The sequence below is a fragment of the Meles meles genome, chromosome 17, assembly GCF_922984935.1.
Source record: "Meles meles chromosome 17, mMelMel3.1 paternal haplotype, whole genome shotgun sequence".
Classification (NCBI taxonomy): domain Eukaryota; kingdom Metazoa; phylum Chordata; class Mammalia; order Carnivora; family Mustelidae; genus Meles; species Meles meles.
Genome location: NC_060082.1, coordinates 38,267,329 through 38,281,755, shown reverse-complemented (window position 1 = coordinate 38,281,755; position 14,427 = coordinate 38,267,329). Strand labels below are relative to the sequence as shown.

General features: G+C 58.2%; 1 protein-coding gene across 1 annotated transcript in view; it reads left to right on the top strand.

The window, feature by feature from the left end:
* Positions 1 to 13,096, top strand: part of LOC123927605 (calpain-8-like) — a 36,009-nt gene extending 22,913 nt beyond the window's left edge. Inside the window, 15 exon segments of the mRNA XM_045982292.1 lie at positions 235 to 335; positions 338 to 415; positions 2,345 to 2,356; positions 3,585 to 3,610; positions 4,928 to 4,999; positions 5,833 to 5,869; positions 6,490 to 6,558; positions 8,487 to 8,544; positions 9,316 to 9,337; positions 9,748 to 9,816; positions 10,558 to 10,777; positions 11,029 to 11,131; positions 11,521 to 11,697; positions 12,345 to 12,401; positions 13,071 to 13,096. Coding sequence (XP_045838248.1) covers positions 235 to 335; positions 338 to 415; positions 2,345 to 2,356; positions 3,585 to 3,610; positions 4,928 to 4,999; positions 5,833 to 5,869; positions 6,490 to 6,558; positions 8,487 to 8,544; positions 9,316 to 9,337; positions 9,748 to 9,816; positions 10,558 to 10,777; positions 11,029 to 11,131; positions 11,521 to 11,697; positions 12,345 to 12,401; positions 13,071 to 13,096 — 1,127 coding nt within the window.
* Positions 13,097 to 14,427: the final 1,331 nt, after the last annotated feature.

Here is a 14,427-nt window from a genome sequence, read left to right as displayed (position 1 = left end):
CAGATGGCGTGCAAATTTTCCGGATGCTACGGGATGCGTCTGCCGGTGTGTGGGAGGGGAGGGGAGAAGGGAAGGAGGGAGTGCTTGCCATGCTGTGAAGAAAACTTGCCCAAGGCCCACTTACTGCCAACTGCGCCCTCTCTGGGGCGACCAAGTCTCTTCCCTTGTGTTCTTTCCCGCCTCCTCACCCCTCATCCGGGAAACCACGCCTGGCGACCTCCCGGCGACCTCCAGCTACTTACTGGACCAATCCCCAGTTCGGAATCCATCTGACCTAGGTGGATGACAGCCAGGAGGGGGGCGTCGGCGAACCCCACTGCATGGTGCTGCTGGGTCTGGTCTGATGCAAAAGAATTGTCGGTGCTGGAAGAGGATAGGACAGGGCGTGCTCAGCATCAGCTACGCTGTCTACGAGGTACTTGCAGCTGGGTCACTCTTTATCGCACATTGGATGTCTTTGGTTGGACGCTGTCGGCCGGGAATCAGGGTGCATCTTTCCTGTCACTTGAATGGTCCTCATCAAGCACTCTTCTTGCCCCCCTGAATGCCTCTCCCATTGACCTTCCAGAGGCCTGAATTCCACTATTAGAGATTCATTCCTATGGCTTACATTTCTGCTCTTAATATTCAGACGTGAAATTCCTTGAACTCTGCCTGTCATCAAGGGCTCAGGTTACTGCAGTCTTTAGACTTCCCAAGTCTAGGCTTCTCAGGGAACAGGAGCCAAGAAAGGGGGACACAAGGCATTTGAAAGTGGAAGGGAGGCTGGATGTGGGAGGCTGTAGACTCTCCTTTCCTCCTGAGCTGGGCGACCTTGAGACAGGCAGGCATGGCTGGGGCGAGGGAGCCACACAGCCACCTTCAGTCCGGGTGCCTCTGGCTTGCGGACCACGGCCCTGTCCCAGGCTGCAGTGCACCTCACAGATGTGTTGAAGCAAGGCCTTTGGGGCTCAACAAGCCCAGCCAGGAACAAATCACAATCTACTTTTTATACTGCCAAAGACTCCTTGTAACAAATTCCGGAGGGATTTGTGGTGGCCGTCGTTAGGTAATTTTGTGAAGAATGAATTTCTTGAGAAAGATACAATTTTAATCAGGAAGAACAAGAACCAGCTGGAGGCCCAACACCTCAGTATGCATTAATGCGTGATGAAGAAGTGTTGTGATAAGAAGCCAGTTGCCAAGCTCGTACCCCTTGAGGGCCCCTTCCTCCCCCCACCTTGGAACTGACAGTTTTAGAGTTCAGGATGTGGTACTTGCGTCTCTCGTGGTGGAAGAAGGCATGTTGAAACCTAATCCTGGCTTGATGGCGGGAGAAAGAATTTCAAATAAATACGCTCACTCTCTCCCAGCTTGGCCCTTCCACCCCACCTAAAGCCTGATGGCCCCAGACCAGATCCTGCTCGTGGGGACGAACCCCGGGAAGGCACCCGGAATGCATTCAAGATCATCCACCTGGAATCATGGGGAGGACCTGGGGCCATAGGGGGCACCTGGAGTCATAGGGAGCACCTGGGGTTGTAGGGAGCACCTGGGGTCATGGGGGCACCTGGGGTCATAGAAGGCACCTGGGGTTGCAGGAAACACATGGTCATAAGGGGGCACCTGGGGTCATAGGGGACATCTGGGGCCGTAGGGGGCACCCGGGGTCATAGGGGGCACCTGGGTTGTAGGAAGCACCTGGGGTTGTAGGGGGCTTGTGGGGTCATAGGGAAAACCTGGGATCATAGGGGCCCTGGGGTCGTAGGGGACATGTGGGGTCACAGGGAGCTTCTGGGGCCATAGGGGGCACCTGGGGTTATAGGAAGTGCCTGGTCATAAGGGGGCACCTGGGGTTGCAGGGGCACCGTTCTGTGACCCCTATAACTTACTACTAAGGCTCGGGTGTCCACAATCTGGACACCTGTGTAGGTCACCAGTTGGGGAGCAACCCTGATGCCCTGAGGCTGAAGAGCCCTGCCTGTCTGCCCGCTCCCTGTCCCCTGTCATTTTCCCGCTGTGACACAGGCTCAGGCCAGGCAGGCTTTTCACTGGGACTTGGGATCCTGCATTTCCTTCCACGAGCCTCGTCGTTCTGGGTCTGGGTGCCGGCGTGCAGGTCTGGGAGCTGTTTGCTCTCATCAAGCCCCAGCTCATCCCTCCTGTACATGTGGGGTCCTGACCAATCACACGCCTGGAAAATAAAAAATCCAGCCCCTCCCCCTTCAGACTTCCAGAGTAAAGTGATCTCAGTCGGCCTCGAGTTCACACAGGACAGTCTGTCTGCAGGATGTGGGGAGGGTGGCAGGGCATGGAGGGCGGGCCTCGCTGTTGTGGATTACTGCTCTTTCCTTCTGCTCCGCAGGTCCCCAAAGAGGTGTGTGAGCACTGACTGGGGTGCCTTCCTTTGGGAAGATGTGGCTTGGTGGCCTCAGAGGGAAGCGGGTTCTCCCACACACTCTGGTGAGCCAGTGACCCTGGCAGGTGGCAGAGATGACTCTGGGTCCCACCCCACTGTCCCCCCCACCCCCCGCTGGGGGGTGGACTGTGGTGACCTTTGTCCCGTGTGCCTGGTGGAGGGCATGCCATGGGGTCCTCTAGCCACAGGAACAAATGTCCTTATCTCTGATAAGAAAAGGAAGCACCGGGGCGCCTGGGTGGCTCAGTGGGTTAAAGCCTCTGCCTTCGGCTCAGGTCATGATCTCAGGGTCCTGGGATGGAGCCCCGCATCAGGCTCTCTGCTCAATGGTGAGCCTGCTTCCCCCTCTCTCTCTGCCTTGTGACCTCTGTCTGTCAAATAAATAAAAATAAAATCTTTAAAGAAAAAAAAAAGAAAAAAGAGAAGGAAGCACCCACTTTATCTGATTGGCTCTGGATCCTTCCATGTTTCCTCAGTGACACAGCATTGTGTCACACTTAATATCCAGGGTTTCCTGCTGACGCTCCCCTGGCTCCCCTATCCCTGGCTGGTAGAAGGGAGAACCCCCACAGGCAGCGCCTCTGGGCAGGGGAGGCCTGGCCCGTGGGAGTCATCCTCCCCGGGAGCCCCTCCATGGCTGCACCCTGGACCCCTCTGGGTATGGAGGCTGCATCCCAGATGTTTCACTGCAGAATCTTGGGCATGATTCTGGCCTACAGCCGAGGTTGGGAACCACGGTTCCATGCTGGCCCCCCTCTGGGGTTGACTGTGCTAATGACGTGGGTGTGTGCCTTCCCCGTGGCATCGCATACCCCATTTCACTGGTCCTCATGCTCCACCAGCTTTGTGGCGTGTGCCAGGGGGCCCACATTCTCAGGACCCGGTCGGTGCCGCGGGCCACCTGCCTGTTGGCTCCCGGACTCCCATCACTGGTTATGAGCTCACGCGGAGGTAGTATGGGTTGGAAAAATCATCCAAATCGGCGTCCAGTCTGGGGTGGTGGTTCCCCTCAGAAACGTCCCCTTCGCGTGTGAGGGGGAGGTCACACACACGCACAGTGGGCTTCCTGGGGTCCTTGATGCGTCACCGTGGGTCCCGTGAGCTGTCACAGGCTTCTGAAAGAGTCCCTGGTGCTGTGGGACTGGGGTGGGCACTTCTAACACGTCCTCCAGGATGCTTGGGCCAGCCCTCGGCCCACACTGAGGGCCACCTGCTTTTGACCCTGCCCAACTCCACACTGTTGCTGGGCCCTTGCCCTGGTGGTGTCCCTGGCAGGAAGGATGGAGGAATCCCTCTTGTCTCAGTGTCCTCCAGTTCCATGCTGGGCCCCCAGACAGGGCTCTCTAATCAGCCCCCCGGCCCCGCCGTTGCTGTAACTGGGAGAGCCCCTTTCCTGACGCACTCTGAGAGAGTGCACTTCCGTACTTCAGCTCCCCCGAGTGCCTGCCCCTGTGGACCCCGACTGCCCCCCTTGCTGTGTCAGGGATGGCGAGAATGACTCGTAGCTCTTGGCTCTGTGGTTTCGTGGCTCCATAACACCTAGCCCTTGGCCGGGCCCCTGTTGGCCACCCTTCTAGCATTCTCCTACTCAGAATATGGAAGTTTGTGGGACCGGGCAGGGGGAGGAGGTAGAATCCCAAGCGTGGTGGCTGCCCTTGGACCCCGGTCAGCAGGAGCTGACGGGAGACCCCCCGTGGAGTCCTGACCCAGGGTGCTGGGTGCACGTGGCCCCGCTTTCCTCCCCTGCTTAGCAGACCTGTAATCCGAAGTGGGTCTGTTGACTGTGGCTGGATGCCGTCCCCTCCGGGGTGGGTGTTCCGGGTCACCCAGAAGTCACAGCCCTGCAGCTTCTTGGCACAGGCCCTCCAACACAGGCGGCTTGAGGAAGCCACGGGAGGGTTAATCACTGTAATGACAGCCTAGGTGCCCTGCTGTCACTAATTAGCCCACATCACACACCAGCCCCTCCCCCTACCAAACACAAGGGTCACAGGGCGCATCCTTACTCCTCCAAGAGCCGGGAGCTGGGGGACCTCCCAGCCTGACTGCCCCTGCCTGCCAGCTGGCAAAATGTTTCCCCAGAGGCAGAGGCGAGCAGGCCCTTCTGTGCTCTTGCCTGAGGAGCAGGACTTCAGGTCTGAGCTGGGGGCTCAGGGCTGCCTGGTTACAGCCTCCGAGAAGGGTCTGTGGGATTGATAGTGGGGGGTTGGTGAGGGCAGATTCCCCGCGAGGAGCGCCGTGAGCGCCCAAGACCCTGCTCCGCACCCCCTTTGTTTAACCCAGGATGGCATCAGGAGGCAAGTGCCTCACATGGGGCCTGACACCAGAAGTGCCCACATACTCCTGCCGCCAGACACGGGCACGTTCTCAGCAGAATTTGGGGCCTCCTGGGGCTTCACCCGGCATTAAAAATCAGCCACCCCCAAAGCAGAGCGTAAGACTGCACTCTCCAGCCACTGTCGTCCATGATTACAAGGGACACGGACCCTGCTCTGCTCTGCTCAGCTGGAGAACCGCACGACGCGCCCCGGGCCAGAACTTCTTCCTGGGCTGCCAGCCCTCCACATGCTGCAGCACCCTGCCAGACACCGCCCGCGGGGAGTACAGGACGGAGACTTCTGCCTGAGGGTGTTCTCACGGAAGGCCAGACCCTGTGCGCGCCCTGTCCCTCCGCAGTGCCGGCTGAGCTGAGGGTCCGAGTGGGGAGGCAACGTGTGGCCTGGCAGGTTCAGGGCCTGGGTCAGAGCTGCCGCATCCCAGACAGGATCTGTAAACTTCCGGTTCTCACGGGTCTTCTGCTCAGTGTCCCCTTCCTGCCCCCGTGGGTCTGTGGGACCCCAGGCTGTTTGCTTCCAACAGTTCAATGCTGGGCAGAGGATCTCCCTCCAGTAGGGACGGCCCCTGGGCCCAGTGAGTGGGGTCCAGAGAGGGGCACCACTTCTTCTGCACACATGATAAACCCATGCACACACGCGTACACACGCCACACCCATGCATACCCCCTCCCACCGCACACCTACATATACATGCACATCATATCACACACCCCTGTGCGTGTTTGCACGCACGACCTGGGGGCTTGCTGGCTCAGTGTCCAGAGGCCGTGTCTACAGGGATTCCCAGAAGTGGGTCCCCCAGTGGTGAGAGAGAATCCTCCAGAGTGGGGCCACCAAGGCGAATATTTCAGGTTCCATGAAGGGCCTCCGCCGGGGCAGCTCTCAACTGGTGACAAATCCCAGGGGGGGGGGGCTGGGGGTTAGGAGGGAAGGGAGGGATGGGGTCAGGATTCAGTCCGTGTGGCTTGGTGCTAGTAGTGACTGAGGGTCTTGGGTGGGAAGCCAATGCTTCAGAAAAGTGAAATGCTTCCTGGAAGCACTTGATCATCTGTACTGTTTATTTACTGTGTTTGTTTTTCTCCTTTCTTTGTGCTCCAGGGAGATGGGGGATGTGCTGGCTGGAAACCCACATGAGGTTCGAGATCTCTCAGAACAGACGCTCTGGCACTGTGGCGTACCAGGCCTCCAGGGCTTTGACTCCTGTCAGCTGGCGTTTGCTTCTGGAAGAGAGGCCACGGAGGAGACCTCTCATTTAACCACAGACTGAGGGAAGGTCCCGGGAGCCTGTGCAGAATCTGCTGCGTGGCCCCTCCCGTGTCCAGCCTCCGTCTTCTGGCTCTGACTTCTGCTGCGTCTGCTAGGCTGTGACCCAATTACTTTCAAATCCTGTGGCTCTTTGAGAGTCTGAGGAACTCTAAGAAAACAAGCGTCGGCACTACCCAGCATGTTCATGTGGTTTCTGGGGTTCACAGACTCCCGGAGGGTCTCTGGGGTGTCTCTGGAGTGGCCCCCAGGCCAGACAGTGATTCTCTGCTCTCAGTTCTGTCCTTTTCTTAAGCAGTTCCGGGTTGAAGCTGGACACTCAGGGCTGGTGGGATCGTCTCCCCACATCAGAGAGGGAAGGCCGCCCCTCGCCCCAGGGAGCCAACGCTGGCGGGGGAGGGGGGCGTGTGCGATAGGAACAGGGAGTGATGGATGAGAAATCCTCAGTCTCCCAGCGATCTCCAGCTAACTCTGCTTTGTGCTTCCCGCCAGCTGCTCCCCAGCAAGGTGGACCAGGAGGACGGCCAGCTCGGGAGCCTTCTGGGGAAGCTTGCGGGGAAGGTGAGTGGGGCCACCGCAACCTCCCCCACAGGCAGGAGGTGGCGAAGACCTCAGGCCACTTCAAACTCTGTCCCTGGCATCTCCGTGGGCATGAAAGGCAAGGGGCCTCCCTTAGCTCTGGTCTCTCCCTGCACTGTGGGGACAACGATGGTCCCAAGGTCGTGTCTCTTGCTGCATCGATGGACTCTTGAGAAAGCAGGAAATCCAGGAGCAGGGCGGTGAGACATCCCTAAATCAATATGCTTCTGAGGGGGGAGAAGGCACTCACTTACGCCAGCTGCCACTCGCCTGCCCTCGGCTGCGGGATTCAGGGCAGGTCTGGTGCCAACAGTGCTTGGACACATGGTGCCCCTGCCCCTGTCAGCCCTGTGCTGTGTGAGGACTTGGGTTTATCACAGTTCCAGGCCTGTAGGGCCACACAGAAGTAGAGCGTGTGCACTGCTCTCTGGAGGGTACTGGGTTGTACCCCAGGGCCTTGGCTGGTGTCTCAGCTCTGGCTGCTGCACTGAGCACTGTGGACGGACCTCTAAATAGCAGGCCTGGACATCCCAGGTCTGGTGCAAGGGGTCTAGTTCTGGGCTGAGCCCCTTCCTGGCAGCTGACAGCCTCCCCACGTGCCCTCCTGGTGCAGAGAGGGGTGAGGGGCCTCTGAGACCCCTTTGCAAGGGCACTGATCCCACCATGGGAACTCTACTCTCACTTGGGGCCTGGTCACCTCCCGCTGACCCCCCCTCCTGAGACCATCGCACTGGGCTCAGGCTCCCACACAGGGATTTGGGGGCACAATCGTTCGGTCCTTAACAGAAGAGGAAAAACAATACTGTCCACCCTGGGGAAGTTCGGGGTGGAAAATGGAATTGAAGAAAGCATGTCAGGATCCTTTTGCAGGAAATGAAACTGCACACCCAGTTCTTTTCTGTTGAAGGAACTCCTGCAAATATGAGTCAGTTTCTGTCTTATTTGATGCTCAAACCAGTGTTTTCACTAATGAGCCTGTTGCCTTGGCTGCCGAGGGTCATGTTTTATTGAGAACATCAAGTACAATGAACAAAGAGCTTGTCTCCGTGTCCGCCGTCAGGCACCTGTGCCCCCTCCCCTGCCCTGCGGGAGTCCTCACTGTGGTTTAGCGGACAGCCACACGTGGCCTCCAGAATGCCAGGCCAAGGTCTGAACACAGGCTCTTTCCCACAGGCAAGGGGGGCAGCTTGCTTGGTCTGGATACTGAGCAGAAGGTCCTGAGGTCTTCACGTGGGCGCCCGGGGGGCTCTGCGGAGCCTTCCCCTTATTGCTCTTGGGGGCCCGCCATGGCTCGGGTGGTGAGGCCACTGGTACAAAGGATGAAAACACAGGTCACAGGGGAAGAGACATGGTTGACGTCACATAGTCACTTGGAACCAGACCCCAGCCCCGTGCCCTTTTCTGCACCTTGTGTGTCTTGCCCAAGGTCTGTCCCCGTCTGAAGGTTAAATGGCAAACCTTCCCTCTGGCACGCTCAAGAAATCTTCCTCAACACCTCCACACCCAGTTTGGGGGGCTCCCACCTGAGATGCCGAGGGGAGGAGCATGTGTTTTGGGCAAGACCGTGTTAGCTTCAGCTGTGAACCTGCAGGAATCACATCACATGGGATGACATGTTCCACTGTGCATGTGTATGGTGTTCACAAGTTTACAAAACCACAGGTCCTTGCTCCATGAAGGAGGCCACAGTGATTCTGAGGATGTGAGGACCCTCGGCAGCAGGCATGTGGCTCCTGGTCCCGCCCATCACCACATTCTCACCAGGCCATGGGCAACCCCAGGGAAGCTAAGAACTAGAGTTTCTAAAGATGTCCCAGGGCCCTTGCACATGCTGTCTGGTCCACATCAGCCTCACACCCTGGAAATTTTCCAGGACCTGGCATGACTTGCGTTTGGGTTCCTCTTTCTAGGATTCTGAGATCGGTGCCCATGAGCTCAGGATTCTTCTGAATGAGGCCTTTTCCAAAGGTAAGTTCTTCCTTGGAGCTTTCCAGAAAGATCGTGGGAGCCTGAGCAGTGCAGAGTAGGGGCGAGGGGGGGCGAGGGCATCAGGAGCTCAGTGGAGGAGAAGGGGCCTGTGAACTCTGGCCCTGGGGGCCCACGGGTGTCCAGCAGGGATGCGGGGGTGGGGCTGATGCTCCAGAAAGGTGTTGGGGGGTCTTGGGAGGAAAACCCAGGCAGAGGGTCACTCGACCAGTGGAATCTCCCCACGAAAGTACCAGGTTGATGCTGTGGGACAGTGCACATTGGAGCCATAGCTCCGACTCCCAGGGCCTGGCTTCTTGTCTGGCCCAGGATGGGGATGGGGATGAGGATGCGGGTGGGGACTAGCATGGGGACTGGGATGGGGATGGGGACTGGGATGACAGTGGGGGCTGGGATGGGGACTGGGGTGGGGACAAGGACAGGGATGCAGATGGAACTGGGACTGGAATGAGGGTAGGGATTGGGAGGCAGATGGGGATGAGGACTGGGATAGGGACTGGGGTGAGGGTGGGGATGGGGACCAGAGTGGGGATGGGGATGGGGATGGGATAGGGACAGGGACTGGGGTAAGGGTGGGGATGGGGACATGGGCGGGGATGGGCTGCTGGAGGCTTCCCACTGGTGGAACAAGGGCCGGAACTGGGTTGAGATGCAGGATGCAGAGGAGGAGGCAGCTTGGGCCCTGGAGAGTTGTCAGGCTGGGGCTGAGCATAGCGTGGGCCCTGGCCCGCTGGTCTCTGCTCTCTGCTACAGCTCTGGCTTCTGCTGAGAAGGGGTGAGAGAAGAGGGGATGGGTGCAGGGTCTTTGGCTCCCAGGTGTGGGCTGGGTGAGATGGAGGCCAGCTCCAAGTGGGGTGAGCGAGGACTGTGTCAGGGCTGTCCTCGGACGGCCTGCCTTCAGACCCCGGCTCTGCCCCTGCTGCTCGCAATGTATTCAGCCTGTCTGGGCCTCCGTGTCCTTATGTACAAAATGGGGATGCTGGTAGTCCCGACCATGTGAGAGTATTCTGAGGACGAGGTGTGGGGGCTTGCCCCTGCAGAATTAGCGGTCCTCTAGAAGCGTACCGGGTACCAAGTGCTGTGCTCAGAAGTCGCATTATCCCATCAACCTGATGGACGTATCCTTTGCGTGTTGCAGTATTTTTCCTTTTCCTGATTTAATGACTCCTGGACTTTTCCCGCAAGAGGGGAGGGAGAGGACGAGCAGGGCCCCCTGTGCTGCTGGAGCTGGCGGCTGCAGGTGCTGCCCTCGCAGTAAGGAACTGGTTATCCCCATTTCACAGGTGAGGGGTCTCCCCTCTCCCCTCCTCCACCCCTTCCCTCCCCCTCCACCTCTGCTCTGTCTCCTGCAGCAACATGGTCCCCCCACAGCCACCACCATCAGTTTAGGCTCACCACAGGTGATAAAACCCATTTGTCTTCTCTGGCCCAGTTTAACCCTGATTTACACTGAAAAATGTGGAAGAGTGTTTGGAAGGGATGGGGGAGGCTAGAACATTCTAGGTGGAACAACAAAAGCAAAGGGCCAGAGGGAGAATGGTCCTTGCGGGGGGTGGGGCCAGATCATCATCCTCCATCTTTGAAACACGGAGGCTGGGGAGATTCTCCTCAGTGTTCGGATGAGGCCTGAGGACCTTGGGGCAGGAGGGATGACTCTGTTTTGCACAGCAGTCGTGCAGAGGTGTGTGCTGACCCCCTGGGGCTATCAGCGATGGAGAGAGGGCGCTGTCCCTGTGGTCCAGAGCCACAGACGCTGGGACCCTTCAGCCCTTTGTCCTTCTGTGAGGCAGGTGTGCGTAACTACTTAATTCATGGGCCACAAATAATGGTTAAGTGTTGATTCGCTTTGCTGCCAATGGTCCCTTGGTCTCTGAATCAACTTCTTGAACTCACCACTGACTTGGATGTCTATTTGGGAGCTGCTAGCCCCCCGTGTGCCCCCTCCCCCATCCCAACTCGGCCTTGCAAACACCAGTCCACACTCTGTCTCCACAGACCTGCCTATTCTAGCAAGCTCACTGACGCGGAATCACACATCACACAGCCCATTGTGCTGGAATTTTCCACTTGGCCCCATATTTCAAGTACCAGAGCATCAGCCCTTCGTTGTCCATGGGATTTTAAATACTCAGTTGCCCGGATCCCGCTGCTGGAGATGCTCACCCAGCAGGTCCGGGACAGGGCCCAGCTCACTGTGGCCGTTCTGACGGGCACCGTGGGCCCCTGTGTTGCGGGACAGATGCTTTGAAACGGACGGGATCCAGGTCCCAGCTGCAGCACGTTCTGGATGTAGAAATTTGGAGAAGTTCCTCTATGCTCTGAACCTCAGTTTCTTGTGTTGGGAAGCAGGTTAAGAACTGGGGCCTGTGGTTGCTGGGAGGAGTGCGTAGAACGCAGTGGAGGGAGTCACTTTGGTGGGGCCTCAGACGGCTGTTTACTACTTGGAATCTCTCCCTCCTGCTCTAGGACATCTACCGGGAAACTGATCACAACCACTCGGGGATCATTGTTGCCCACGAGATGAGGGCGTCCCCCCAGAAGGCAGATGAGGAAGCGTCCTAGAGACAAGGTCTCAGGACCCGATGTGCTCCTTTTAAAAACTCTGAATGGGATGATGGCAAATGACCGTCCGTGGCCGCTCTCTTTTCCTAGACACCGATGTGAGCGCTGTGCGAGCACCCTCCCTATCCCAGTGTTGCTGGCTCCTTTCCCCAAGGATCTCGCCGCTGCTGGGGTGGGGGGTGGGCCAGGAAGGCCATGTGCCCAGCTTCTCTGGCACAGCTTTCTCACCTGGCAGATGCCATACGCAGCTGGTGTTGGAGCCACAGGCCTCATTCAGTCCCAGGGCAGAGGCTAAGCCCCAAGGATTGTGGTGGGGTGGCCACGTCCCATGGAGGAGGCCTGGCTGTGTCCACCCTGAGTCCCGCACTCCCCCATGACTCTGGCTCCCCACAGCAGGTTTCACGCTCAGCACTCAGGTGCAGCAGACCCTTGGCCTACAGTATGCATGTGGCAGACTCTGCGTCGACTTTGATGGCTTCATGGCTTGTGTGACCCACCTGGAGACCCTCTTCAGTGAGTCGGCCTGTCCCTCAGCCCCGCCCTTTCTGCTGCAGAACTGGGCCACGGAGCCAGGCAGGCCTCCTGGAGGAGGTGGCAGGAGCTGGCCACGCCCAAGGTCAGGGGCTGCCCTTTTGTTGAGACTCAGAACATGGCCATGTTGGTTGTTGCTTGTGGTGATGCTGGCTGTCGGCTGCCGGGAGCTGTCCCTGGGCCAGGCTGAGCGAGTCCCGGGAGCGGGGCTTAAATGTCTTAGTATCTGTTTGGAGGTCACGTGCAGAGCCCATGTCAGCTCCCAGGAGGGCTGCGTGTGCTCCTGCCACCTCGGTTTATGGGTGCACGTGAAGGCGTCCTGTTCAGGGAGGGGTCTCCTCACGGGGAGGGGGAGTTCTAGAGGGAAAAGGCAGGGCCGCTAGAGAGTAAGGGGAGGGAGTAGCTCGCCCACCAAGTGGTGACAGCAATCTGTCCACAGCTCCCGCCTCCCCCGGCCCCATGGGAAGAATGAAGTTCTAGAGCCTCAGAGGTGGAGATAGTGAGCTTGTCCCCTGGCACAGAGGGACGCCTGCCCCCAGACCCATGTGGGGCACCACATGGAGCTTCCCAGAGTCCCTGCAGCCACGTGGGGGTTGTGGGGTCAGGGAAGGGGGCTTGGGGGGGATGCTGGACAGAGGCAGCTCTCTGCGGTCCTGAAGTCTAATTTCCTTCCTTCTCTGGAGTTCTAGAACTATTCAGGCTGCTGGACAAGGACCAGAGCAGCGCGGTCTGGCTCTCCCTGGCTGAGATAGGTGGCTGGGGTTCTGGGGAACGGCTTGCTGATGAGACTTGGATTCTGGATTGTCACAGGTACCGAATGGGGCTCGCTCAGTGACCTGTTATTTCCACGTGGCTCTAGCGTGCCTTCTCGGGTGGCAACTGTGGGGAGAAATGGGATTGTCCCATGGTCTTCCCAACATATACATCCCTTATTATCTTGAAGATAAAGCTACAGCTACATTTCAGATCATGTTGGGATGCCACCCCTTGCTGATCGGAATGGAAATACGGCTGGTGGGTGCAATTCAACGCCTGACTTCCAGGAACGGATGTCTTAGATGGACGGAGAGAAGGTGATCCAAACCCAGCAGGAATGTCGGTGACCTATTTCCAATGATGTGGGGGAGGTCTTCCTGGAGGTGTACTGGCAGGTACCCGGACCCTGACATTGTGTCTATACACACACATGCTCACACACTGACGCACACACACACACCTGTTGGTGGAAGTCTGAGCCTTTGCTAAGCCACCTGTCGAGAGGGCTCATGGAGTTGGGACTGAGTTAAGGGCTCCCAGGTGCTCAGGGGAGCATGGAGTCACCACAGGTCACTCCACACCAGGCAGGAGAGTATCTCTGGCACAGTTGTGCCAGCTCCCAGAAGAGCACGGAGCTCACCCTGGGGTCCTTCTTTTGCAGTGGCTATGCTGCGTGTTGGTCTGACCTGGGTGTGTGGACATCGGCGACACTCCACACCAGCCCTCCTGCTGCCTTTTCCCCTTCTGCACAATTCCGCAAGCGAGGAGCCCCGGATGTCAGTCATTGGTTGTTCCCATCTTCCCCGCCCGTCCGTGTCCCTGGAGGTCCTGGCCTGTCCCACATGCACAGTCACGTGTAAGCTGACCCCGGAGCCCAGTGGAGGGACCGAAGTCAAATAAAGTTTGGTCCCAGTGGTTCTTGCTTTTCTCTGGCGATGTGTAATGTGGGGAGGGCCCTGCTTCTCATGCTTTAGGAGAGAAGTTTTGGGAAAAGACAGGCTGGAGCTGCTGAGGTCGAAGGTGGGGAGATCTCTTGGAGGAGGAGCTGTGGGTGGGGCGGCCTCTGGGGTCCTCCGGGATGGAGCAGCTCCAGCCCTCCGAGGAGGGGTGGGCTGTTTTCTGCCCTTTTGAGGAAGGAAGACTGGGCCTCTCTTCAGCACTTGTGGCCCAAGAAGTCAGCGTCTGCTGAGTGGACGGCAGATCCTTGCCGTAGGGATTCTTGCCCCACAAATAGGGAAACCGCAGTTCAGGCCGGTTTCCCTCCCCGTGGGACATGAGGATCTTCATGGCTGGTGAGAAAGTAGACCCCAAGCCAGTGTCCTAATGGGCTGGCGGGGCAGACCTGGCTCTCCCAGGTGGCCTTGGGATGGGGGGATGAGGTGCTCGGCCTGCCGGGGCAGATGCCACAGATGGGGGTATTGTTCCCACAGACCCAGAGGCCAGGTGGCCGAGATCCCAGTGCAGGTGGTCAGGCTCTGGGGACAGGCCCCTTCGTCATGTTCTTTGCGGTGTGCGGCTGCCAGAGAGCAGGGAGGGGAGCAGGCAAGCTCTCTGGGGCCCCCACAAGGACACAGACTGCATCATGGTCTCCCTGACCCCCATTGACACTCCTCCAATCTTAATTCCCTCCCGTGTGCCCGCCTCCTACAACTGGACAGTAAACACCTTGGCCTCTGAGGCTCTGGTCAGGGATTAATCTTCCACATCCAGAAGTACAGCTAGATGCATCCCCTTATAGGACCCCAACGTCCACGTAGGGTGAAACCATTCTCCCAGGGCCCAGAGGGGCCAAGGCCCAGGCCCGATGCCTAACCAATTGGCCCAACCTGCTGGGCCACCCATGTGCCCTGCAGGGAAGTCTCATGCATTAAAAGGGAATCTCCGCTGAGAGCTCTCTTTCTGGTTCAGCTTCTCTATATGGATGCCTTTCTAGGAGCGTGTGTGGGGTGACTGAATTCAGTTTCTTTCTGAGTTCTTTGGGCCTTGACTGTTTTTATCTAAAGAGAACCTGCATCT